Source organism: Megascapheus bottae, chromosome 13 (genome assembly GCF_031878675.1).
Source record: "Megascapheus bottae isolate mThoBot1 chromosome 13, mThoBot2.hap1, whole genome shotgun sequence".
Classification (NCBI taxonomy): Eukaryota; Metazoa; Chordata; class Mammalia; order Rodentia; family Geomyidae; genus Megascapheus; species Megascapheus bottae.
In genome coordinates this window covers 9,380,607-9,406,072 of record NC_143521.1, presented here as the reverse complement: position 1 = coordinate 9,406,072, position 25,466 = coordinate 9,380,607, and the positions used below count along the sequence as shown (strand labels likewise).

The 25,466-nt window shown below is 36.4% G+C and overlaps 1 protein-coding gene across 3 annotated transcripts in view; it reads left to right on the top strand.

Moving 5' to 3' along the window:
- Arhgap24 (Rho GTPase activating protein 24) overlaps positions 1-25,466 on the top strand; it is a 460,279-nt gene that overhangs the window by 43,708 nt on the left and 391,105 nt on the right. Inside the window, exon 2 of one of the 3 annotated variants that reach the window (XM_090343273.1) lies at positions 4,814-4,994. The exons of 1 other annotated variant lie outside the window; for it this stretch is intronic. Coding sequence is in view for 1 of the 2 variants with exons in the window: in XM_090343272.1 (XP_090199398.1) it covers positions 11,482-11,563 (82 nt within the window). In the remaining variant the exon portion in view is untranslated. Of the gene's footprint in view, positions 1-4,813; positions 4,995-11,285; positions 11,564-25,466 lie in introns of those variants that run through there. One more of the 3 variants, XM_090343272.1, reaches the window with a different exon arrangement.

Here is a 25,466-nt window from a genome sequence, read left to right as displayed (position 1 = left end):
AGCTTCACTCATAAGCAACAGTACTATTATTTAATTTTATGGGCCAATGATCTGCTTATCAATCTAACTCCAATTCTAACTTTTAACTTTTGACTTTTGACCTTGCAATGATAACATTTGGATATATTTGGCATGCATATATTATGCACACATAATCTATGTTCTCTGCTTTTGTACCACCTCCATCCAGCTGGATGCACCTTTTCACACTACCATCCTCTACCTTACATTGTCCTATCTTCGTTCCTTCATCCACTCACTGGAAGCTCTGCCATAGCACTTCATCATCTTCATCACACATCATTCCAGGACCAAATACACTTCTAATCTGACAGTTCTAATCTTTGATTCACTTTCCTCTTTCAGAATCTCTGCTAGAGCTGGTCCTAGTGCACTGGTCATTTAGTTAATTACATCTACTATGTATGTTCATTTTAATTAGCTGTCCCCTGTTTACAGTATCCCTTCTTGAGTCTCATAGGAATCTTCCTAAGATCATCCTCATTAGAGGTTGTTCTCCCCCTATCAGGCCAGTGTAGTTACTGTTCACTAAAGGAAATCAAGAGCACCAAGCAAATAGCAGTGGAAAAGCTAATGGTATCACGTTATTAAAGTACACATCCCCCTCCTCTCCTATATTTTTTACATCAGAACTGGGGCTTGAAATCAGGGCTTTGAGTAGCTTTGTCACTCAAGACTAGCACTGTATCACTGGAACACATCTCCACTTCTGGCTTTTTAGTGGATAGCTGGAGATAAGACCCACACAGGCCTGCTGCCTGCTGGCCTGGAATTGTAGTCCTCAGATCCCAATCTCCTGAGTAGCTAGGGTTACAGGCATGAGCCACCTGCACTAGCGCCATAGTGTTTACATTCAAATGAGTTTCTGTTTAGAGTCTAAAAAAGAAAGCACTATGTGAACTTTCCTGGCATTCTCTTGAAACTTCTTCTCAGTAGAAAAACACTAGAACCTCCATTTCACTACCTCCTAAGTGTAAACTAACCCTTCAAAGGAAAATAGATGCTCAACTTAATTTTGATTTGTTTGCAATGTTTCTGAAGATGTATTATTCTTTCAAAAAGCATATCCATATAGACTGAAACTCCCAAGTACAGAAGAGCAAACCACAATCAAAGAGGTTTTTTGTTGTTGTTGTTGTTTTTTGTTTTTGCCAGTCCTGGGCTTGTGCTCAGGGCTGAGCACTGTCCTTGGACTTTCTCAAGGCTAGAGCTCTACCAATTGAGCCTCAGCACCACTCCTGGCTTTTTTCTAGTACATGGTACCAAGGAATCGAACCTGGGTCTTTGTGCATGCTAATAAAACATCAAAACAGCAACTATAAATCTTTCTATAAATGATCTTCAAAACACACCATCTGTATGTTGACTATGGAAACTGATGTTGACAGTAGTGGCTGTCTTACTAGCACACAGACATAGCAATATGTTATCATTTCTTATCCTATTCTTCATATTGCCATTGGTAGTTAGCATCTGACCTGGTCAGGTACTTTTCTGAGTACAACATCAGCATTATCTCTAAAATAGTCTGTAGTCTCACAAGGTTAACAAGGCTATCTCAATTTTCCAAAATGGAGATATACTCAAAGTTCGCTAATATCTTTGAAGCCCTATAGCTTGTAGCTGGTTGAGACAGGATTCAAACTCAAATCTCTGGTTTGACAGTTGTTTCATTAGTGGTCTGGGTGCTGTCTCTGTTTAGTCACATGTTTTATACTAATTTAATTATACCATACAATGATGGATCTCCCCCACCACCTTGGAGCCAAGTTCATTTGGTAGATTCATAATTCCTTATTTTACAATATGTTGCTTCCCCCCTTTCTTATTTAAGCAGTTGGCTGTTTCAAAGTCCTTTCTATCTGACATGTATTTGTAAATAGCCTGTTAGTCAGTCACATGGCTACATGCCAGATAGGCTGGTCATTGGCCCTGTGGTGGCTGACATGCCTCCAGGTGACTCTGCCAGTCCTCACGTGGTGGAATGGTATCTGATGCATTCAGATAATATTAGCCATTCCCTTGTAAGAACAAAGGCCCATCCAGAAATGGAAACACCACATTTTTTTTCTCAGATAGTAAGGAAGGCCCCTGCATCTTCAGTACATGCCTAGTGCTTTCTCCTCTGTCGTGTCATTTCACTCTAATAGTAGTAGGGAAAAACACATTTAAACACTTACATTTGCAACTCATTTCCTTAAAAATGGGGCGACATCATTATTTCTGATGGCAGCACAGAATTCCATTGGGTATATGTACCACATATTCTTGATTTACTCATCAGCTGAGGGACATCTGGGTTGTTTCCATATCTTTGCTATGGTAAATAGTGCTGCAGTGAACATTGTTGTGCTAGTGGCTTTAATATGTCTTTGTTTTTGGACATTTGGGTAAATGCCAAGGAGTGAAATTGATGGGTCATAGGGAATCTCTATATTTAGTCTTTTGAGGAATCTGCTTTTCATACTGCTTTCCATAGTGGTTGAATGAGTTTACACTCCCACCAACAGTGTAATAGTGATCACTCCTGGCCACATCGCCGCCAGCATCTAAAGCCAGACCCAAAGGAACATAGGCTCAATGGTTTCCCTCATTGAAGAGTTCTCTAGAACTCTTCTAGCAGAGGATTACCATAACACAAAACCTAGATACATAAGGTTATATGTATAAGATGATCTCCAGGATATGGATATGTTGTTCTTAATGTACTATGTTATTTCTCTTCTCTTTTGTTGCCCTTTGGTTAATCTCATATTGTTACTGTATCTGGCTTTGTTACCTGGTATATTGCATATACATTTATTTGTTTATTTGAAATAGGAAATGGAAGGGGGGAAAACAAGATGATGGGAGGTGGTACGGAAAGGAAAATGGGGAGAAAACCATGAGAAGGTTTCAATATGTGAGCAGTAATTCGCCTACTATCTGGCGAATGTAAGTGTAACCCTTCTATACATTACAATAAATAAAACTTACATTTGCTTCCATGAAGAATTGAAGTACATAATTGAGAATAGAGTGTGATTCTTGGATTCATTGTCTGCCAAAGTAAATTGTAGTTATAGTTCATACCTACCTCTACAGTCCTCAGGGCACTTTTACACTGGCAGCCACTGAAATGTCTCTACAAGTTTTAAGGCAATTTTAGGCATGGCTCAAAGTGTGATTTAGATAGAAATTCTGCAGGATAAAAAATATTCTTAAACAAATAAAAATGTTTATTACTTGCACTATCGCCAGCCTCATCAGCATAATGACACCTAATAATGTTAAATCTCAACTATTACTCTTCTACTCTTACCTCATAATATATTAATCTCTCTGCAGCCATTGTAAGTAGTATTAAGAGTTTCCTCAGATTACAGGCCATGTTGGAAGCCAGTAACTGGTTCTAGAAAAACTAATGGTTATGCAATATGCTGGGCAGTTGGGCTCAGTAAATATCTTTGTAGGAATCACTGTCAGCTCATTGGCAATGTGGTATTTCCCTCACTGTGATACAATTTAATAATAGAGATAGGAACTAAATAGTAATTGTGTGTATAGGATGTGTGTGTGTGTGTGTGTGTGTGTGTGTGTGTGTGTGTGTGTGTGTACGCATACCTGTTCTGATGCTGGTGCTGTGGCTTGAATGAGGTCCTAGCAGCTGACTAAATTTTTTTACTAAAACCAGTTTAACACTTCTGTTCAATCTCCACTTCTGTCATGGTGGTTAATCGCAGATAAGAGTCTCAGAGTTTGTGATTAGACTGCCTTCAACCTGCAGTCTCAGGATTACAGGCATGAGCCACTGGCTGCCAGCAAACATGATATGTTAGCTTAGTACCTTTCAGATTTGGGATTTTGTGCAAAGACTATGGGTAAATGCTGATAACACTATTTACTTTAAAAAACTTACATGTTTTCATTATATTTAACTAGTTTCACAAAGTGTTATCACTCAACATATCAGTTTATGAATACAACAAATTTTGATCAGTGTCAATCCTTTCATCATTTTCCTCCATTTCTCTGTTCCTACTCCTGCCCTCAATTTTCTTACTTTGGAGGATATGCATTGAATATTATGACTATATTCCTCTGCCTTTTTCATTCATCCTACCCCCTCATGATTTACTTTTTGGAGAGGTAATATTTGCAAACTAAGCCGAAATTATCACTCATTATCAACTCCTCTAAGATATCCTACTCTCATCTTTTAAGCAGACTGGACACTGGTGGTTCAGGCTTGTAAACCTAGCTATTCAAGAAGCTGAGATCTGAGGTTCAAGGTTCAAAACCAGTCCTGACAGGAAAATCTGTGAGATTCTTCCAATTAACTACTCCCCCCAAAACAGAAGTGGAACTGTGGCTCAAGTGGTAGAGTGCTAGCCCTGAGCCAAAAAGCTCAGGGACAGCACTTAGTGCAAGCCCCAGGACCAGCAACAGTTACAACAACATCAACTACAACAATAACAACAATAAAAACCAAAAGATTTCTAAGTGGTTTTATACAGTATAATTAAAGAGTCCTTTTTGCCCTCAACTTAAAAGTAAATGGTGAAAAAAATCATAATTATTGAAATGTTACACTTAGCCAAAGGTAATTGTGTAATTTAAAGCAAGTTAAAGGTATGAAGTTGAAAATGTTATTTGGCAGGTCATTAGTAGGTTTAAAGGAGCATATTAAATTTCAAAGTGGAATTTCATCTTTAATATATAAAAGTAGTTATCAGAAGAGCCACCTAGCTTATAGAAAAACAAATGCCTTCTCAATGAATGTATGAAGCAACGTTATTTTTTCACCCAACAGAAAGCAGTTGCATGCCAAAAACATGAGATAAAATATTAAAAGGAATGGTTCTATTGAATCCTTTAGATCAGAATTGAAATTTTATAGGAATCAAGCCTATCTATAAAGACGTCTGTCGACAACTTTAAACCTTGACCTTGTGTTCTTGACTTGATTTCACCGCCTGTCACCTTCTACAGAGGTGAGTATGGACATCTCAATTACTTCTGCACACAGAGCCAGTCATTTAGAGGTTGGAGAATTAGTAATTAAAAACTCATTTGAAGATAGCCATATTTTCTACATAAGCAAGATTTTGCAATGTGTGATTTACCTTTATCAAGGATACTTGGAAAATTCTACAGAATTCTCCCCTGCCACCATTCTGGAACATTGGTTCTGAATTTTAGGAAGGGTCTATCGTAGGTTTGTCTGTTTGTTTTTTGTTTTGTCAGTCCTGGGGCTTGAACTCTGGCCTGGATGCTATTCCTGAGTACTTCAGCTCAAGGCTACCATCCTACCCATGAGCCTCAGCCCACACTTCCCATTTTCTAGTGATTAACTGGAGATCAGAGACTCAGCTTTGTATTGCCTGGGCTGGCTTTGAACCTTGATCCTCAGATCTCAGCCTCTTGAGTAGCTAGGATTACAGGCATGAACCACCGATGCCCAGCTGGGGCTATAGTTTTTACTGCATTTCCCAGGTGCTCTTAAACATCCAATACTTATTAACCTTGTTTTATTATTTTAATACTTTATTGTACTATTTGTCTACAGTTAGTAAACATTAAAGATTCTCTACAATTTTTTTAACATTCAGTGTATAAAAATTTAAAGTTTCTGTTACTTATCTCGGAAGTTAATAATAGTAATAATAATAGCATTCACATATAAAACGTAACATGAAAATCTATGGACATTACTTTTTTACATTTATTTTTCACAATAGCTCTTCTGAATGATATTATATCCAGAGTATATTTTGGGAGACAAAAAAAGAGGAAAGTAGCTATGTCCTCTGACATACAGAAGCTCTGCAGTTTAATGCAGTCCCACTTATCCAGCCTTTCTCTGATTTGTTGTGCTTCTTGGTCCTTATTAAGAAAGTTTCGAACTGTGCCAAGGAGACCTAGTGTATCTCCTATTCCTTCTTGTAAAGTTTTTAGTGTATCTGCTTTTGCCTCTTTGATCCATTTGGAGTTAATCCTGGTGCAGAGTGACAAACAAGAATCCAACTTTAGTTTTCTGCAGGTGTTTAGCCAGTTCTGCCAGCACCACTTGTTGAAGAGGCTGTCTTTCTCCCATTCTATTTTTTGGTTCCCTAATCAAAGATTAGGTGGCCATAGGTCTGTGGTTTAATGTCTGGGTCCTCAGTTTTATTCCATTGGTCTTCAGGCCTATGCTTGTGCCAGTACCAAGATATTTTAGTCACTATAGCTCTGTAATAGAGTCTCAAGTTTGGTATTGAAATTCCTCCTGCACTTTTCTTTCTGCTAAGAATTGCTGCACAGGGTCTTTTATTATTCCATATGAAATTTTGGATTGCCTCTTCTATTTCTTTAAAGAATGTCATTGGGATATTGATAGGTATTGCATTGAATTTGTAGACAGCCCTTGGAAAGATTGCCATTTTCACAATGTTATCTCTACCAATCCAAGAACATGGGAGGTTTTTTCCATTACCTGAGTTCTGCTTTAATTTCCTTTTTCAGGGTTTTAAAGTTTTTATCACAAAGGTCCTTTACATTTTTAGTTAAATTAATTCCAAGGTACTTTATTTTCTTTGAGGCTATTGCAAAAGAAGTTGCTTTCCTGATTGTTGCCTCGTTCCTCTCATTGTTGGCATATAGGAAGGCAGTTGATTTTTGAGGGTTACTTTTATACCCTGCTACCTTGCCAAAGTTTTGAATCAGCTCAAGCAGCTTAGGAATGGAGTCTATAGGGTTCTTTAAATATAGAATCATGTCATCTACAAGGAGGGAACGTTTCACTTTCTTTTTCCCTATTTGGATCCCCTTTCTGCTTGCTTCTTGCCTTATTGCTCTGGCTAGGAATTCTAATACTATGCTAAAGAGAAGTGGAGGGAGAGGGCATCCTTGTTTCATTCCTGATTTTAGTGGAAATGGCTATAGCTTTTTGCTATTAAGTGTAATGCTAGCTGTGGACTCGTCATATACAGCCTTTATTATATTGAGTAAAGTTCCATGGATTCCTAATTTCTCCAGAGCTTTTAGCATAAAGGGGTGTTGGATCTAGTCAAATACCTTTTCTGCATCTATTGAGACAATATTGTGATCCTTATCCTTGCTCCTGTTGATGTGCTGATTATATTAATTAACTTGTGTATGTTCAACCAGCTTTGCCTCGCTGTCATGAATCCTGTTTGATCATAGTGTATAATTTTTTTGATGAGTTGCTGAAGATGGTTGGCCAGTATTTTGTATCAGTGTTCACCAAGAAATGGGTCTATAGCCCTCTTTCTTTGATGAATCTTTGTCTGGTTTTGCGATGAGGGTTATGGTGGCCTCCTAGAATGACTTTGGCAAAGAGTCTCCATTTTCAATTTCATTGGAGCTTGAAGAGTATTGGTTGAGCTCTCCTTCGAAGACCTTATAGAATTCAGCTATGAATCCATCTGGCCCTGGGCTTTTTTTGGATGGGAGGTCTCTTATTGCCATTTCTATTTCAGTGTTCGAAATAAGTCTATTTAGTTGGATTAGGTCTTCTTTGTTCAGTGTGGGTATGTTAATATTGGCTAGTATTCCTTTAAGATGCTTTGGATCTTGGTCATTTCTCTCATGATATTACCATTCTCATCTGTGATTTTGTTTATTTGGGTGTGCTATCTTCTATTTTTTTAAGATTTGTTAAGGGTCTGTCAATTTTGTTAATTTTTTCATAGAAACAATTCCTTGTTTTGTTGATTCTTTGTATAGTTGTTTTGGCCTCCAAATCATTTAATTCTCCTTTGATTTTAATAAGTTGCTTCCTTCTACTGGATTTAGGGTTGGTTTGTTGCTCTTTTTCCAAGAGCTTAAGTTGCGACTTTAAATTTTTGGTTTGAGTGTTTTCCAGTTTGTTAATGTAGACACTCAGAGCTATAAATTTTCCTCTGAATACTGCCTTTGCTGTGTCCAAAGGAGCTGGTATTTTGTGTGCTCCTTTTTGTTAAATTTCATAAACTGTTGAATTTCTCTTCTGATCTCCTCAATGACACATTGGTGATTCAGCAATGTGTTGTTCAATCTCTATGAGTAACAGAGTTTTCGTTGGTGGAGATAGTTGTTTAGTTCCAATTTGTTGCCCTTGTGGTCTGAGAGAATGCAGGGAATAATTTTAGGGTTTCTAAATCTGCACAGGTTTGTTTTATGTCCTAATACTTTGTCTAATTTCGAAAATGTTCCATGTGCTGCTGAAAAAACATATTTTGTGATGTTGCTGGGTGGAATAATCTGCAGATGTTGTGAGATCTAGTTGGTCTATACAGTTGTTCAAGTCTGAGGTTTCTCTGTTGAGTTTTTGCCTAGTTGATGTGTCCATAGGTGAAAGTGATGTGTTAAAGTCACCACAAACACTGTGTTTCCATCTGTGTGTGGTTTCAGTGAAAGTAATGTTTGCTTGATGAAGTTCAGTGCTCTGGGATTAGGTATGTAGATATTTAGGATGGTTATGTCCTCCTGGAGGAGTGATCCTTTTATTAGTATGTCATAACATTCTTTGTCTTTTCTCACTAATTTTAGTTTGAAGTCTATTATCTTATATGATGATGACAACTCCAGCCTATTTATGGGGGCCGTTAGCTTGATAAACTTTATTCCAACCTCTCACTTTCAAAAAATATTTGTTTTTTTGGGCAAGATGTGTCTGTTGAAGAGAGCAGAATGATGGATCTTGCTTTTTGATCCAACTAGAGAGTCTATGCCATGTAATTGGAGAGTTAAGTCTATTGATATGGAGGGTTAGGATTGAAAAATATTTACTAGTTCCTTCCATTTTTAAAAGCTTTCATTAGGGACTGTGGCTTGACAGTTCTTGCGGTACTTAGCTGGTATGATTTTTTTTTTTGCCAGTCCTGGGCTTGGGCTCAGGGCTTGAGCACTGTCCTTGGATTTTCTCAAGGCTAGCACACTCTACCACTTGAGCCTCAGCACCATTTCCGGCTTTTTGCTATGTATGTGGTACCGAGGAATCGAACCTGGGTCTTCATGCATGCTAGGCAAGCACTCTACCACTAGGCCAAACTCCCGGCCCCAGCTGGTATGATTTTTACATGCCATTTCTTTTTCCATGTTTGTGTTGGTTTTCAATGTGTAGAACATCTCTGAGAATTTTCTGTAATGCTGGTTTTGTTGCTACATATTGTTACAACTTTTCCTTGGAATGGAATGTTTTTATTGTTCCCTCAGTTATGAATGAGAGCTTAGCTGGGTACAGTATTCTTTGTTGGTAGTCATTTGTCTTAAGGGCATGACATATATCCTTCCAATCTCTTCTTGCTTGCATGATCTCTGCTGAGAAATCTGTGGTTATTCTGATTGGTTTTCCTTTGTAGGTGATTGCTCTCTTCTCCCTGGTTGCTTTTAGGATCCTATCTTTGGTCTTTATTAATCCTGTACAGATTATAATGTGGTGGTGGGATGTCCTTTCCTGGTCAGGTCTGTTTGGAGTTCTAAAAGCTTCTTGTATCTGGATGGCCCCACCCTTCTGGATATTTAGTTCTCTGAGATGATTCCCTGAAGTATATTTCCAATACCATTGACCTCTTTCTGTAGGCCCTCCTCAGTACCAATTAGCCTTAAATTAGGCTTTCTAATTGTATCTTGGACCTTCTGTAGTGTTTTCTCATATTTCCTAGATTTGAATTGACTCATTTTGTGTTCTTTCTCTATACCAATTAGATTATCCTCAACCCCAGATATTCTGTCTTCTGCATTGTCTAATCTTCTATCAATACGTTCTCTTTTCATGTCCCTTCCATCCAATTGCTCATTTTTGATGCCTTGTATCTCTTGTTTTAGATCTTGTTTGTACTTCTTTAACTCCTTGATTTCCATTTGAGTATTTATCTCAGCAGCTTTACTCTCATTGAACATTTGTTGGAGTTCGGTTAGCTTTTTGTTTGTGGATTCTATGAATTCATCCATTTTTCTTTGTCTAGCTTCCTCATGTTCATGGAAATCCTTCATTATGTGCTCCTTTATGGCTTTCTCACGTTCACGTATCACCTTCTTTATAGTTTCATCTTATTTAGATAAGGCTTCCTCACATATCTCTTTCTGTATGTTTTCAAACTTTTCATTAATCATGTTTATCAGTTGCATTTGTATAGCATTTAGAGGACTCTCCTCTAGTTTTGCCATTGCCTGCTCCATTGCATCCATATTGGGTGGGAGATGCTATTCCTTGATTTGCCATTTTTCTTGAGTTTCTTCTTCTGCCCATTTGGAAATGGGAGCAAGATTAATACTGCACAAAATTACAATTTTGAAGATATAACCAACCTGGAGCTCTTTAGCTGGCCAGACAATAGATATTCACAATTTCAGATTGGTATTATCACTCTCTCTCTTTTTGTGCACTTAAGCAAATCTAATACCACCACCGTTTTATGACTGAAATGACCCCCCATAATCCAATCTCTATTGCATTTATATCCCTCTGGACCTACAGTATAATTGAACTCCTAGATATACAGTGTTGCTCAACAACCATCAACTGTAGAACCATGCATTATAAAAGTTGAAGGATGAACAGAGGACCAGAGATAGAAAAATAATATTAAAGACACAAGGGGAGGTAAGAAAGGAGTAATGTGGGAGTGTAAGATTAATATAGTAATGAAGGAAAGGGATAGTGTAAAGATAAATGACCTAAGGTGATAGAAACTTAAAATAGTTGAGTACAAAATTTAGAAAAAATAAGATAAAACTTAGGAAAATAAGAAGAGTAATAAGAAGAATATATTAAGAAAAGAGGAAGGTATATATAGGAGAGATCAATGATAAAAATTTAAGAAAAGTAAAAATTAAAAAAAAACGAAAAAGAAGAAAACACAGTGGGGAGAGATCCCACAAAATTTTGAGTTCTTAAATAAGAAATACTAGGGTTAAGGATCAACAGATTAAAAAGCAGATGACTATATCAATAAAAATATAATTTTATCCAGTCAGTACCTAGTGATGTCACTATGTTTCTAGGAATGATCTCAATGACAGAAGGATAGCTGGAAAAATAAATGGAAAGAATCATAACATTTAAAAGAAGGATGGAGGTACAATGGCAAAAAAAAAAAGAACACATAAAACTGCAAATGAAAAAAGATAGAGGAAGAAAAAGGGAGGTATTCTTTTTTTTTTTTTTTTGCGGGGGAGGGACAGGATATGAAACTTGTTTCTCTACTAAATTCAGGATCCAAACTCTTCAAAAAGTCTTTTTCGCCGGCTGTTTGTCTTTGTGGTTTTTCTGATCAGTTTGCTTGATTGGGCAGAAAAAAAAAAGCTGGTGGAGTCAAGAGCAGCTTTGTTTACCAGGACTGCAGCCCCGCCCAGGAGGAGGAACTTCCGCTAGACCAAGGGCGGATGTCTGGCTAAGCTGCCTCTGGGAAAACCTTTGTCCTAGTGAATGATGGCGCTGCCAGCACCACTTCTCAAGCTCCAGTTGGTTTGGCAGGGTCTTAGCCAGCAGTCAAGATGGCGCTGCTCTTAGCTGGTCAGGGGAAGGATTCCTTCCCAATGTTGTTCCACGAGCAGAATTGGAAACTTCTCCATGGAGGTACTCACAAATTGCTGGGTTTTCTAGTTCAGTGAAGCTGGCAGGTCCGTGCAAGGCTGGGTGATGGCTCTGGGCTCGCGCAGGCTCTGTGTGGCTCTGTCTGGAGTTGGCAGCTCTGTGCTGCCGAGAAGCGGCTGTCTGCTCAGGTTCTGGATGGAGGCTTTGTCTCCGCGGAGGCTCCGAGTGGCTGGCGCTGTTCCATGCTGTTCCATTCTTGCCCCAGTTTTCTGCCTTTTGCCTCTCTGATGAGATGTCTGTGGTGCTAAAGCTTACTTAGGTTGGATCTTTGGGTATGAACTTTCCCCTACAATGCTAGAACTGGTATCTTGGTGAGAGCTCAGAAAGACTCACACTGAACCACGCCATCTTCCACTGATCTTGTTCTTATTCTTTTCTATAAGCTCAGCAACCTGTATTTCTTTCTTTTTTCTTTTTTTGTTGGTTGTGGGGCTTGAACTCTGGGCCTGGCTGATGTCCCTGAGCTCTTTAACTGAAGGCTACTGCTCTACCCCTAGGCCTGGGCATTGCCTGTGAGCTCTTCAGCTCAAGGATATCAGCCTAAGCAACCTATATTTCTATAGGGATGGCCTAGGTGATACTTTAGCAGACAGGTTCTAAGGCGGTATAACACAGACAAAATTTTACAAAATCTGGAACAGGTTAAATTCCAGTAAATGAAGGAGCGATTGAATGAGAAGAAAGTTAGGAGACAACACTTGGTTGCTTGACTCCATTGATTTATTTGAGCTGCCTTTGGGGTTCTTATGAGATGGAGTGGCTTTACACTCATCTTCTGTGTTGAGGAATTAGAGTGATGGTGGATGCCTAACCTTTTAGCTAGGCTCCAGCATAATTTGACTTGGTTTCATCTATATCTCTGTTGTATCCACTGTTTTATTAATACTCAAACTACATCTTTGATCCAAACTACATTAATGTTCATAAAATATTCAAAACATAATCAGACTTTTCCCTGATAGCAATATTTTTGCTAATAGTCTCACATACCTCTGTCTTATAAGAACAAGAGGGATTTTTTTTGCCTACAGTCTGTAGTAGCTTTGTGTATTTACCTTTTTTCACACTCTGCATAGTTCATCTATACAAATGGTACTGCATGAAATGCAAGCTTCTTTTCTGCTTTGTTTTATCCATTAGGACTCATTTTATAAAGCCAAGAGAATTTTAACCTTTATACATTTTTAAAGTTCAGCGGATATGATTCTGGTATATTTCCTTTTAAAAAGTGAATTATGAAAGCCATCAATTTCTCAGTCGTAAAATTATAGTTCCATCATCAGAATGATCTGCTACTTGAGCCAAGGATGTTTTTAAACAAGCAATATTGCATATCCCCTGTGTGTCACCTATCGTCCTTGCATCTGTCTAGCTTATTAAATTTAATTAGCACAGTCGATCTGGGCGAGGGCTTGGATGTTATAATATGGCTGGTGTGGAATGTATATGCCCTCTTGCCTAGAAAAGAGACTCCCGCTAAATATTGTGCTCTTAAAGCATCAGTGACTGCCTGAACAATGATATTAAGTAGAATTGCACTAGAAAGTGACAAAAAGTCAGTCAAGAAAGTAACTAGTCCCAAAAGACAAGGAAGCATGGGAAAATCATGAATTTGGATTATATTGCGGCAGATCCTAAAACCCGTACCAAGCAAGATAACACATATACAGTGTTTAATTCAGGGCTAATTTATACATAGAAGGCAATAAAAGTCAATTATTAATGCTAAAATACTGTTGGTTATTTTTAATCACAATCATGAAATTGAGAAACCATCTGATTTTTAAAAGAAGAAATTAATGTACCATGAGCGTGGCTTAGTGGTAAAGTACTTGACTAGCATGCATGAAGCCCTGGGTTCAATTCCTCTATAACACATACACAGAAAATGCAGAAAGTGATGCTGTGGCTCAAGTGGATTTCAGAGGAGTGTAATAACTCAAAAGCTATGTACAGATGGCTATAAATGATGAGGCTAAGTGAAATGAACTCCAGGATCAGGACAACAAGAGATTTATTCTTGTGGTTATTGTTTTTTAATGTACCATGTGAATTTATTTCTTTATTCTTTTCTTTCCCTTTGTCTTTTATTTTTCTCTCTTACTATTTATCTTCTGTTGCTGCTGTATCTGACTGTGGTACCTGTTATATTGTATACACATTTATTTGTTTATTCAAATCAGGGAAGGAAAGGAAAAAAAAACAAGACGATGAGACAAAGGGCAAAGGATGAACCAGTGTAACAGTGATATTCACAAAATAATATTTTGGAAATGAACTTTACAACTTGGGAGGGCATGGAGTAGGGAACGTGGAAAAAGAAGATGGAAAGAGTAACAACGTTCAGGAAGTAATGTACTCACTACCTTATGAATGTAACTGTAACCCCCTTGTACATCATTCTAGCAAATTTAAATAAAACAAATGTCCCCATTACCCTAGGTATGTAACTTTAAGCTCTCTGTACATTACCTTTACAATAAAATTAAATTAAAAATAAATAAAATAAAATATTAAAAAAGTATAAAAATAAATTAGTGGCTATTTAATCATTGATTGCAATATATTACAGAAAAAATAGTGTTGCATTGATTTAGAGTATATATTGGAATATAGATAGATTTCTATATTGAAATATGGAAAGACTATGTGAGTTAGATGGATGAGAGATCAAATGATAATTGTAAAACAATACAGACAAGGCATAATTAAGCCCTGATATCATGAGAATGAAAATTAATCTTTCTTCAATCATTTCCGTATCTATAAATATTATGGTTTTAGTATCACCAAACCTATCAGACTGACAGGAGTATAAAAACATAAATATCTTTCAAAGCTCTTTTTAGCCATATCTTGCATTAGTAAGCACTTTGAATATGTTAAATAGAATTTAAAAATGAATGTTGTTTGAATCTGTTTGGTGTTTGAGTCAAAATTTTTGCAATTTGACATGGTCTCAGTATAACATACTCTGCGTAGGTATTAACAAAGAACTGTTCTTTTTATTATTATTATGATACTGCTTGATACTTGTCTATCATAGAGATGAGCCTTACTTTCTAAATTAAAAACATAATTCCTTCAATTATTCTTTAGCTGATTACATTTTCTGGTGTCAAAACCCTTCCTATACTTAGCATGTCTCTATTGGAAAACTGAAGCATAAATATTTTAAAGGTTATGTACATATAACACACTATTTTGTTGTTTTATCAAGGATTCTATTGGAGTTCAAGTTTCTTCCAAGGAATAGATAATGAGTTACACTGTTCTAATTACACTAGTTATTAATCAAGTCACAGCTGTCAGTAGATATATTAAAAAGCATCATTTTGTAAAATACTAGTCCTAAGTCGGTTAAAGAAAACATCTATTTATAATTGAATTTTGCTTCATTTTGGACTAAAAGTGACTTGTTCTCACTGGGTCTAATCTCATCTTAAGGGAATTATTTTTTACTGATAGAGAATAAAATACTGGTGAAATCTTTCAAAGGATCTACTGAAGCTCAACTGGCCTGTAACTCTTTGGGCCAGTTTTCTTTGTTTTTCATGTAGATTTCATTAACCCTTTAGATAGTCAGAATCAGGGTTTCTGATCCTCAACATTATTTATAATTTTGGTCAGATAATTCTTTGTTGTGTGGGCTGACTTGGGCATTGAGGATGTTTAGTAGAATTTCTGGTCTCTATTTATTAGTTGCCAGTGAAATCCCCCCCGAATGATATCCCAAAGTATCTCCTGATACGGCTAATGTTCCCTTGGGGAGGGGAATAGTGGTCAATTCATCCAAATTGAGAATTACTGTTCTTTATTAAGGCTAATACACAGTGAAAAGATGAAATTTTCCTGCATCATGCATCTAAAAGTATATCTCTCATGGTTCATCTCAGAAATCTCAGTTCTTTCACTAACTTCCAGACAAGAAAGTTATGCTAAATTATTCTATTGACTTCTTATTGTTATAGGTATTTCATATTTTCCTAATGTTTTACTGTTACTGGAGCTTGAACTCAGGAGTCAGGTTCTCACTTGGTTGGGTTTCTCATAGCTGAAGCTCTACTGCATAAACCATGCCTCCAACCCATACTTTTGTTGGCTAATTGGAGATAAAGTCTCATGACTATGAGACTAAATCCTCAGACCTCAGTCTCCTGACTAGCTAAGATTATAGGCATGAGCCACCATCACCTGGCTTAGTTATACCATTTAGAATTTTCCTACAAAATAAAACTTACTGTGTTATCTGATTGACTCTGAAGCTAATTTTATATTTCTACATTCAATCATAGGAATTTTTTGCTACAATAAATCCCTTTTGTTGAGAGTTGGTTAGCATCAACTAATTCTTATTATAGATATAATATCAAGTACTAGGATAGCATTCAGTTAGTGTTTATTGAATACATGGGCATAAAAATAAATGGACCTCAGTCTCTAGCAAATCTGCTCTGAAAGAAAAATGCCATATGCTTCCTGAAGCCTAGTCAGCAAGTAAACATTTTCAGAGTACTTTTACCCTTACAAAAGTAGAGGAGAACTAGAAGGTTTAAAGTTAATTAAGGAGGGCCGAGAGTTTGGCCTAGTGGTAGAGTTCTTGCCTAGCATTTATGAAGACCTGGGTTTGATTCCTCAGTACCACATATATAGAACAAAGCCAGAAGTGGTGCTGAGGTTCAAGGGGTAGAGCACTAGCCTTGAGAAAAGCACAAGGACAGTGCTTAGGTCCTGAGTTCAAGCCCCAAGACTAGCAAACAAAATTAATTAAGGATATTAGATACAAAGCCTATTAAGTTCACAAGTGCATGATTCATTTTATAATAAAAGGCAGAATCACAACAAACTGATGATTTACATCATAATTTTCTAGGAAGTTTAATTGTGATATTCACAGTTATAAGAATACTTTCTTCACTAGTTGAGATGGCATATCATTTTGGAGGTCTCAAAAAGCACAATATTTAATTGCTTCTCCTATATTCTTTTTTTTAAAAAAAAGGGGTTTTGAACTCAAGGTCGCATGCTTGTTCGGTTTCCTTGGCTATATCATTACACTTGGACCTTGCCTTGAGTTGCTTTTTGCTGATTAGTTTGAAATAAAATTCCATGACCTTTTTGGCCCAGGATGGTTTTGAAGTACTATTCTTTGAATCTGAACCTCTTATTTAGCCAGGATTACAGTTGTGAGCTAACTGCACCTGACCTCCTCCATATACTTTTAGAATCCTTAGTTTTAAGGACACAGATATTTAAAATACATTTATGGGCAGAGATTTTCCAATAAACTCCCAAAGTATACTTTATTGATAAAAGTACAATGCTGATCTATTCAATCCTTGTTTTATTAAATCATCTCATAGATGGTATATCAGATTCCCAAAGGAGTTTGTAGGTATTGAACAGTCAGAAATTCTGTCTCACAATTTTAAATATTCTGTAGTTTGAGAAAAGGGTAAGCAAGAGTAACTTGAAAAATCTTGATTCACTTTCTGAACAATTGTATTTAAATGTGAGAGAACCCACAGAAAATGTATTGTAAAAGCTGAGACAGAGTGGGCACTTACCTCGTTTTGTCCAAAAAACAATAGTTGAATGAATTTAAATCTGTGCAATGTGAAGGAATTTTTTTGTGAGTCCTTGGCTTGAGGTCAGGGTCTGAGCACTGTCCTTGGACTTTTTCAAGGCTAGAGCTCTACCACTTGAGCTTCAGCACCACTTCTGACTTTTTTCTATGTATGTGGTACTGAGGAATCAAACCGGGGTCTTTGTGCATGCTAGGCAAGCACTCTACTACTAGGCCAAACTCCTGAACCCAGGAATTATTTTTAATAAAAAAATCATATAAGGCAAGAATTTCTCTCATGCCTTTTGATATTATTGAGGACTCACATAGATTTGCAGGTTCTTCCAGAAAAATATTTTTAAATGAGGAAAAATAGAAAGAAATGAGGGGGTTGTTTGGAAAGGCTCCAGGTTCCAGTTGAATAAGGTTTTGTTTTGTTTTGTTTTAAATTGAGTCTTCTTCCCATGCCCCATTTTAGAGGTAAAATTCCATGTTTACTTTCTACTAGACTCTGACTGCTTATTCTTTGCCTAGATTCCTCACCTAAGCTGGTGGTCTGTTCAGGTCCTGTACCTCCTGTTGATCTTCAGAGACACTCAATCATAACTGTCAGCAATCTACCATATTTCCCCACCCTGTTAGAAAACTTTTTAGGCAGAGTGCATGAATGTAGCCTCTATCCTGACATAGAAAATTATAGGACCAAGAGAAAAGGATGAAATGAAGATTATAAAATAAAACAAGCAAAATAAAATATATATACACAAAATAGTGGGAGAGGACATTATTGTTGCTAAGACAAATGGATGATGGATGGATTTTGTGCATACCTCTCTCTTCAACACTTAAAACAGTTCCTTGAGAACCCAAATGAGTATTTGTTTAGAGAATGAGCAGAATATTGCCATAGAAGGATGCGAATTCTCTAAGCACAGGACTTCATTATTGTTGAGTGTGTTGGAAGGACAAAGAATTTTTTCCTACTTACAAGAGACTTTTCAGAGATAATCTTAATTGTCAGCTTCAAATCACCATGATGTTAGGCTGATCAGTGGGAGGCTGGGAGAAGCATCTTAGGACCTAATATCATGTCATTTATCTCATTAATATCAGCATGTCAACAGTTTTAGCTTTAAGTCAGATAATAGCAGTTATGATTGTATTTTTTTATGATTGTATTTTTATAAAATTCTCATTCTCAGTTTATTTATGTTTCCATAACAATTTTCTGATTTGGATTGACATTAACAAGTGAAGAAGTAAAAGCTAAGTGATTGGAATTATATGTACAGTCACTCATTCAAGCTAATTTGCACCACTGCTGGGGCTTCTCATTTCAAATATGCTGTTTCCCACATTTGTCCTCTCAGTAACTAATTCTCTTGTCTCAACTGTCCATGTTTATCTTTGTATTTAGCATCTATCATCTGTCTAGTTCATATATTTTTTTGGCTATCCAGTAAAACTGAAGGCTAGGTGAAACTGATGAATAGTAGAAGTTCCAGTGGTATAAGTCTTCCAAAGAACTAATGAACAGTTTAACAAAATGTATACCAGTTAGCTGAAATACGTCTTATGGCTGAGAAAGAGCCAAGGAAAGGGAGTAGGTGAATGGAAAGAGGAAAGGTGGGCATTATATTCAATGCATGTATGTGACAATGGAACCATATAACTTGAGAGAATAGATTGGGGAAAATTAGGGAGAACAATGAAAGGAGTGACATTGATCAAAATGCACTTATGTACTCATAATCTAACTTGCTGAATTGAAACTTTTTTGTACAAGTACTTTAAATCTATATAGTATAGTGTGTATACTACATATAGTATATACTTATATATGCTGTACCTATACTATTTACTGTATATAATAGAATGTTCTTCAAATAGTAGTAGCAATTCAGTCTTTCATGGTGATCATGGAAATAAAAGCAGTCATTGTTCTGAGAAGTTAGGGGTTTTTTTTGAGATTGTTTGAGTTTAATTTTATTGTACAAGTGATGTACTGAGGTGTTATAGTTGTATAAGTAAGGTAATGACCACAGCACTTTTCAGTGTTTCCCCGTCCTTTGTCCTTTGTTTCCTCCTACTTTCCTTACCCTTGACTCCCTCTCCCCCCCAAGTTGTAAAGTTCATTTCCAACATAGAGCCTAGTGAGTAGAGCTGTTGAATTAGTTCTTATTTTGTCCCACCATTTCTGGGATTGCCCTCCCTCAAATCAGATAAACTCATTTTTTTATATATCCCAAAGTAACTATGGCATTTTTGCTTTTATTTTTAATTTTTAATTTTTATTATCAGATTAGTATACAGTTACATTTGTAAGGTAGTAAGTACATTACTTCTTGAACATTGTTAGCCATAGGAATTTGTTTTACAGTCATAATATGAAATAAACATTGGTCTAATCAATCACTTCTGAAAGGCAGGACTTTTCCTTGGCTCCTATACTGTCTGTTTGTGATTGACAGTATTTCACCTATAGTTCTAAAGTAAAAATAGACAGTGCCTTCAATGTCGCAAAAGAACTGTTCAGGGATGAATTACTTATCAGGGCAGAGAAAGACAGAGAATTGTCTTATGGAAGTAAGAGCAGTGGATAGCAATTGGAGAATAATTAATACAAATAAGGTGTACTGAAGATTGTATAATTGATTTTGGAACAGTAGCTCTGTTCATGTCTGAAATTATATAAATTCTTTTCTGATAAGGAGAGTGAATATGATATTCTAAAGCCACCATTCTTTGTCCACAATTTGGCCCTCTAAAATCTAACCTAATCTTGTGAGACAATATAACACATATTGCCAACTATAGTTAGTTTTGTTATCTCTGAAAAAAAAGGAAATAAAAGCTGTGATCATCCCTTGAACATGTGAGTGTGAGTTGGCATCTGACATTTATTTCTATCACCTTTGTGTTTTCATGAGCACTGTGCCATTTCATGATCTTACTTCATGAAAACAAACTGCTATGACCATTCTAACCCTGCTGCTCTGAGGCCTCAACTTATACTTAGTGTATAAAGCTATTTTTTATTCTACCCACTGCCTTTTGTCAGTGATGGAGAGCCTTTTTGTTCCTGAGCTCATTCTATTCATTGATCAGTGACAACTCCTGATAGGCAAGGCCAATTCTATCTAGAAAGTGTGCTGACTTGGGAGAGAAAACCTCACTGTGAAAAACTGTGGACTGATACCTGGAACAATGTCACCTTTGAGGACATGCCTTTTTTGCTTTTAACCTATCAGAGTTGTAAGTACCTAAGAACAGTATTTGCGCAGCTGTTCTGAGATGACATACATGAGAATGTTTAGTGAGTTTAAGAAGACAAGAAACTTACATGGCTCAACTGGAGAGGCTTGTAGTGCGAACCTACAATTTCTAGTGATATTGCTCCTATTAATTCACATTGCCATTCAATCTTTAAGAGACTACCTTAAAGGAAAGTACAGTTTTGTCTTGCTCTTACTAACTTTATCCCTTGGAAAATTTTCTTGCAGGCCCTGGTGGGTCACATTATCTTAGCTACTCAAAAGGCTTAAACTGAAGAGCATAGTTCTAAATCAGCATCGGCAAAAAAGTCTGAGGGACTCATATATAACTTACCAGCAAAAAAGCCATAACTGGAAGCATGGCTCAAGTAGTAGAGAAGTAGCCTTGAGTCAAATAAATGAGCAAACATGTGAGGCTGAGCTCAAGCCCAGAACAAAACTAAACTAAACTAAAGCATCACTTTCAATTTAGGATAATATATTTTGGTATCATGCAGCCAATGTTTTTTCCTGCACTTTATTTATAATTACATTTACTTTGGACTTCAAAATTTATATAATTCTATCCATCAACTTTATTGTGTTAAGTTTATTTCATTTGATATGCATTCAGAAATTGAAACATGAACAAAAATGTTCTCTAAAATGAATGCTTTCATGTATCCAACCTTTGTGGAACATAGCTGTGAGTACTTCATTACCTTCACAGACTAACGAACTCCGCATGGCTTATACGATAGTATCAGGAGACTGCTTCCTCTAGTGTACGGTTTATGCAATCTCAATTACATCTCTGAAATTCGGTCTCAAATACCATAAAAGAGGGTAGAAAAGCAGCATCAAATTTTGTGTCATTTAGGCTACGATTGTAATACAGTATATAATCAGTACATAATTATGTGCAATAAGACTCTACTAAACATGCTAGAATACACTATGATAGTCACAAATTACAAAACTCTCAGTAAGAGTCTTTTAAGAGAAGAGAGAAAGATTATAGCGACATTATAGACACTTTTTCCTAATACATTATTGAGTTTCACAACACCAATACCTTGTATTCAATGTAGGAAAGTAGAAATGTGTTAGAAATTAGGAATGTGTACACAATGAGTGAAGAAGCGATCTAATGTAGATGAGAAAAACTAGGATATATGTTATAGGAGAAGAGATCTATCTACATAGATATTGATATGGATTTGATATAGCTATATCAAATTAGATATATATATATAGCTATATAGATATTTATATTTACATAGCAATAGATATAGAATTGGTTTATAGCTATATCTGTATAGATACAGATTAGATATAAAAATATATTTAGATACAGAACTGAAGGATTACCAGAAAATAAACATATATTTGACTTAATAAAAATACCAGAGGAAAAAAAAAGGTAGGAATATTGATTGTCTTCTATTCATTTGGCACTTAATGCTCTATTTATATAAATTTCACAATAATGGGCATGTTTGATTTTACTAACTGAAGGATGTCAGGTAATGTCAAAGAGTCTGAGGGAAGATGTTAGGACCACCAAGTTGGTCCTTTGCACACCCTATTTAGAGGAAGGAATGTGCCTGTATATAGCATAGAAGCTCATGTGATTACAGGTTTATCTGGTTATAGTCTGGTCTGTTGGTCAGAAAAAAAATGGCAGTTGGAGAAGACTAAGTGGGGTGGAAATATGTGTGGTTTGAAAGTATGGTAAGGCAAACATAGTGAAGAAGTTTAGAACCAAGATCGCTGAAGTGAAAGACTATATCAGCTATTCTCCCACCTTGTCCTAATTCTTCCTATGGATAAGATTACTGCACCAAGTCTCCCTTTACCAGTTTCAGTTGTATACAGCATGGAAGTGTCATTCATTGTGCTTCTCCAGTGTAATCAAAGGCCCTAGTAGGGGCCTCAGAGCAGTAGTGAAAGCTACTAACAAGGAAAACGTTTCTGCTCCAGCGCCAACACCTCTGGCTAGGATCTGTTGGATTTCTCTTGACTACATTTCTAAATCAAAGAGAGTAATCCCCCTAAAGCTTGTATTTGTTTAATTGTGTCTGAATGTCTCTCCCAAGAACAAGTTAAAGTATGTAGATCATGTACAATTCAATGCAAACCCCAAATATTTTATTTCTTTGCAAATGTAATTATGAAATGGCCCAATTTTATGTGCTAATTGATTTTCCATTGCTTTAAAAAAAACTTATTGTAAATGGGATGTACGGTGGTATTATAGCTATGTAAGTCAGGTAGTGAGTACATTTCTTTTTGAACAGGGTCACCTCATACATCATTTTCTCTGTATTCCCTCCTTTCCCCCACATTTGTGTAGTTCATTTTCAGCATTTTCTCTAATGAGTACCACTGTTGTACATGTATTTGTTCCCCCAGTATCTCATCATTTCTGTGTTCTCCCCTACACTCCCCCAAACAGATAAACTCATACACAAGACAAAGGATACTGGAAATAAAAAAAAGCAACAAAGGAGAAAAGTAAAACACAACAAAATTAAAAAGCCTATTGTTTCCATATCCTGGAGTTCATTTCAATAAACATCATTTTATATGTCCTATGTCCATAGCTATTGAGTGTTTGTGATCCTCTCCTGACTATCCTATTTTGGTTTCACTGCGTGAATATTTAGAGTCCTATATATTTTTTTCATGTCCAAGTATATATATATATTTGTCTTTTACCATCCAGTCTGTCTGTGTGTAGATTTATAGGCATATTCTAGTTACAACCAATGAGAGAAACAATGAAACCCGTGTTTCTTTGATTCTGGCTTACTTAGTGTCAATTTTTCCAAGTCTTTCCATTTCCTTATGAATGGTACATTATAATACTTTCTGACAGAAGCATAGACTTCCATTGTGTATATATACAACATTGCTTTTCAGAAGCACAGTGATGCATGTAGAGATGAAAGTTTTGCACATTCATTTAAAAATGTTTTTCAATATATAGTACATAGATAAAGGGACTGAGATTCCAATGTCCACTTAGAGTATCCCCTTTCCATAGGCTCCACCTCCTAAAGTTTCTACCATTTTCCAATAGTGCCAACAGGCTGGTGTTCAAACCTTTAGTATATGGTTGTTTGGGTGACATAGAAGGTCCAAACTATACCATATTGTAAATATTTGCTAATGTTGAAATTGACCATTGCTGTGTTCTTTTTAAAAATATTTTTAAGGGCCAGAAGTTTAGCTTAGTGGTAGATTGCTTGCCTAGCATGCATGAAGACCTGGGTTCGATTCCTTGATAACACATACATAGAAAAAAGCCAGAAATGGTGCTATGGCTCAAGTGGTAGAGTTCTAGCCTTGAGAAAGCCCAAGGACAGTGCCCAGGACTAGAGAAATACTTTTTAAATTTAATTTAATTTTATTGTCAGGGTTATGTACAGAGGGGTTACAGTTACTTATGTAAGGAAGAGAGTGTATTTCTTGTTGAAAATTGTTACCTCCTCCATTACTCTGTTTTTGATAGCATAAACATTTGAATGGAAATTAGAAAGGATTTTGGCAAATGTAGAAATAGAAATAAGCTATTAGATCATTTAATTTTTTAAATTAAATCTAAGGAACCCATAAAGATTTCAGAAGTAATGTGACTTAATTATGGTGAATAATCAGTTTCAAAGCAAAATTTTGTCACCTCTCATTTGCATAGCCCTTCCAACTGTCCACGACATTCCTCACAATCACCTTTTCCTATTATAACCTCAAAAACAAGGTAAAGAGGCTATTGCAGAAAGCATCTACAGTATTTTACTATGCACATGCATGCTTATGATTTAGGACTTTATCTCTTTCAGATGGTTTAAAAATCCTTAATTCTTTTTTTATTTTAAAGACAATAAAAATGTATTTTTTAATTGTAATTAGTAAAAGGGTTACATGATATTTGCCAGATAGAAGGTGCATTAATTCACATACATTGATACCCTTTCACATGTCTTCGTACCCATTTCTCTCCCCCCCACACCCCCTACCCGTCTTGGTTTTCCCCCCTTCCCTATCAAATTTCAAATATCCAAATACAAATAAATTCAATATATCAGATAGCAAAGTGAGATACTGTAACAATATGAGATAACCAAGGGACAGCAAAGGAGATGAGAGACAACATAGTGCATTACGGACAACAATCATTTTGTTTCAATATCCTGGAGGTCCTTTCAATTAGCTTCATACTATATGGCCTTATGTATCAAGATTTTACTCTATTGCAGATCTCTGCTAGTAGAGCCCAAGGTTTCTACTGATTATGACGAATGAGGGAAACCATTGAGCCTAAGTTCCTTTGAGTCTGGCTTACTTCACTTAATATGAAAAATCCTTAATTCTTAAGCTATGGCTTTATCTATTTCCAAATGACGTGCTTTCTATGGAAGAGCAGACTTGCAACACTTTATCCACTGGCCCTGTATTTTACATTTGCCAGTCAATTCACTCTGTCACTTTGATGCTGTTTCTACCCAAACCAACTAATGTACTGCCAATCTTAAATTTGGAGGACTCATCCTCAGTTGGCACAACCTTTCTGAACTCTGTACACTCCGCCTTCTTGCAGCCCTTTTCCCCTTGGCACATCACTGTCCTGCCTTGCAATCTGGCTGCTCGTCCATTTCTTCCCTGCACGTCCCCACTATTTTCCTCTTGTATGTTGAAACCTAAAGGCTCTTTTGGACTTTTTTCCACTGCTGATTGCCCAGATCTCATGATATTACTTGTGATAGGTGAGTCAAGAATTAGTTTACATCTCTAGTAATTATCCCTAGTCTTCACCTTCCACCTCTGTTCCATTTCTTCAAAAAATTTGACTGCTGGTTTTGCTATTGTGTATTAGGCACTGTTAACATTGATGTAACCTCATCTGTTACTCCGACTTTATGAAAAGACATGGTAATCACTTTCAAAGAGCTTATGTTCAGACATGAGTTGTGCATGATTGGGATTATAAGACATGACTCTTAACCTTGAGAACTTTTACAGCTGGTTGATAAGATAAGGCTGAGGCCTAAGACACAATCAG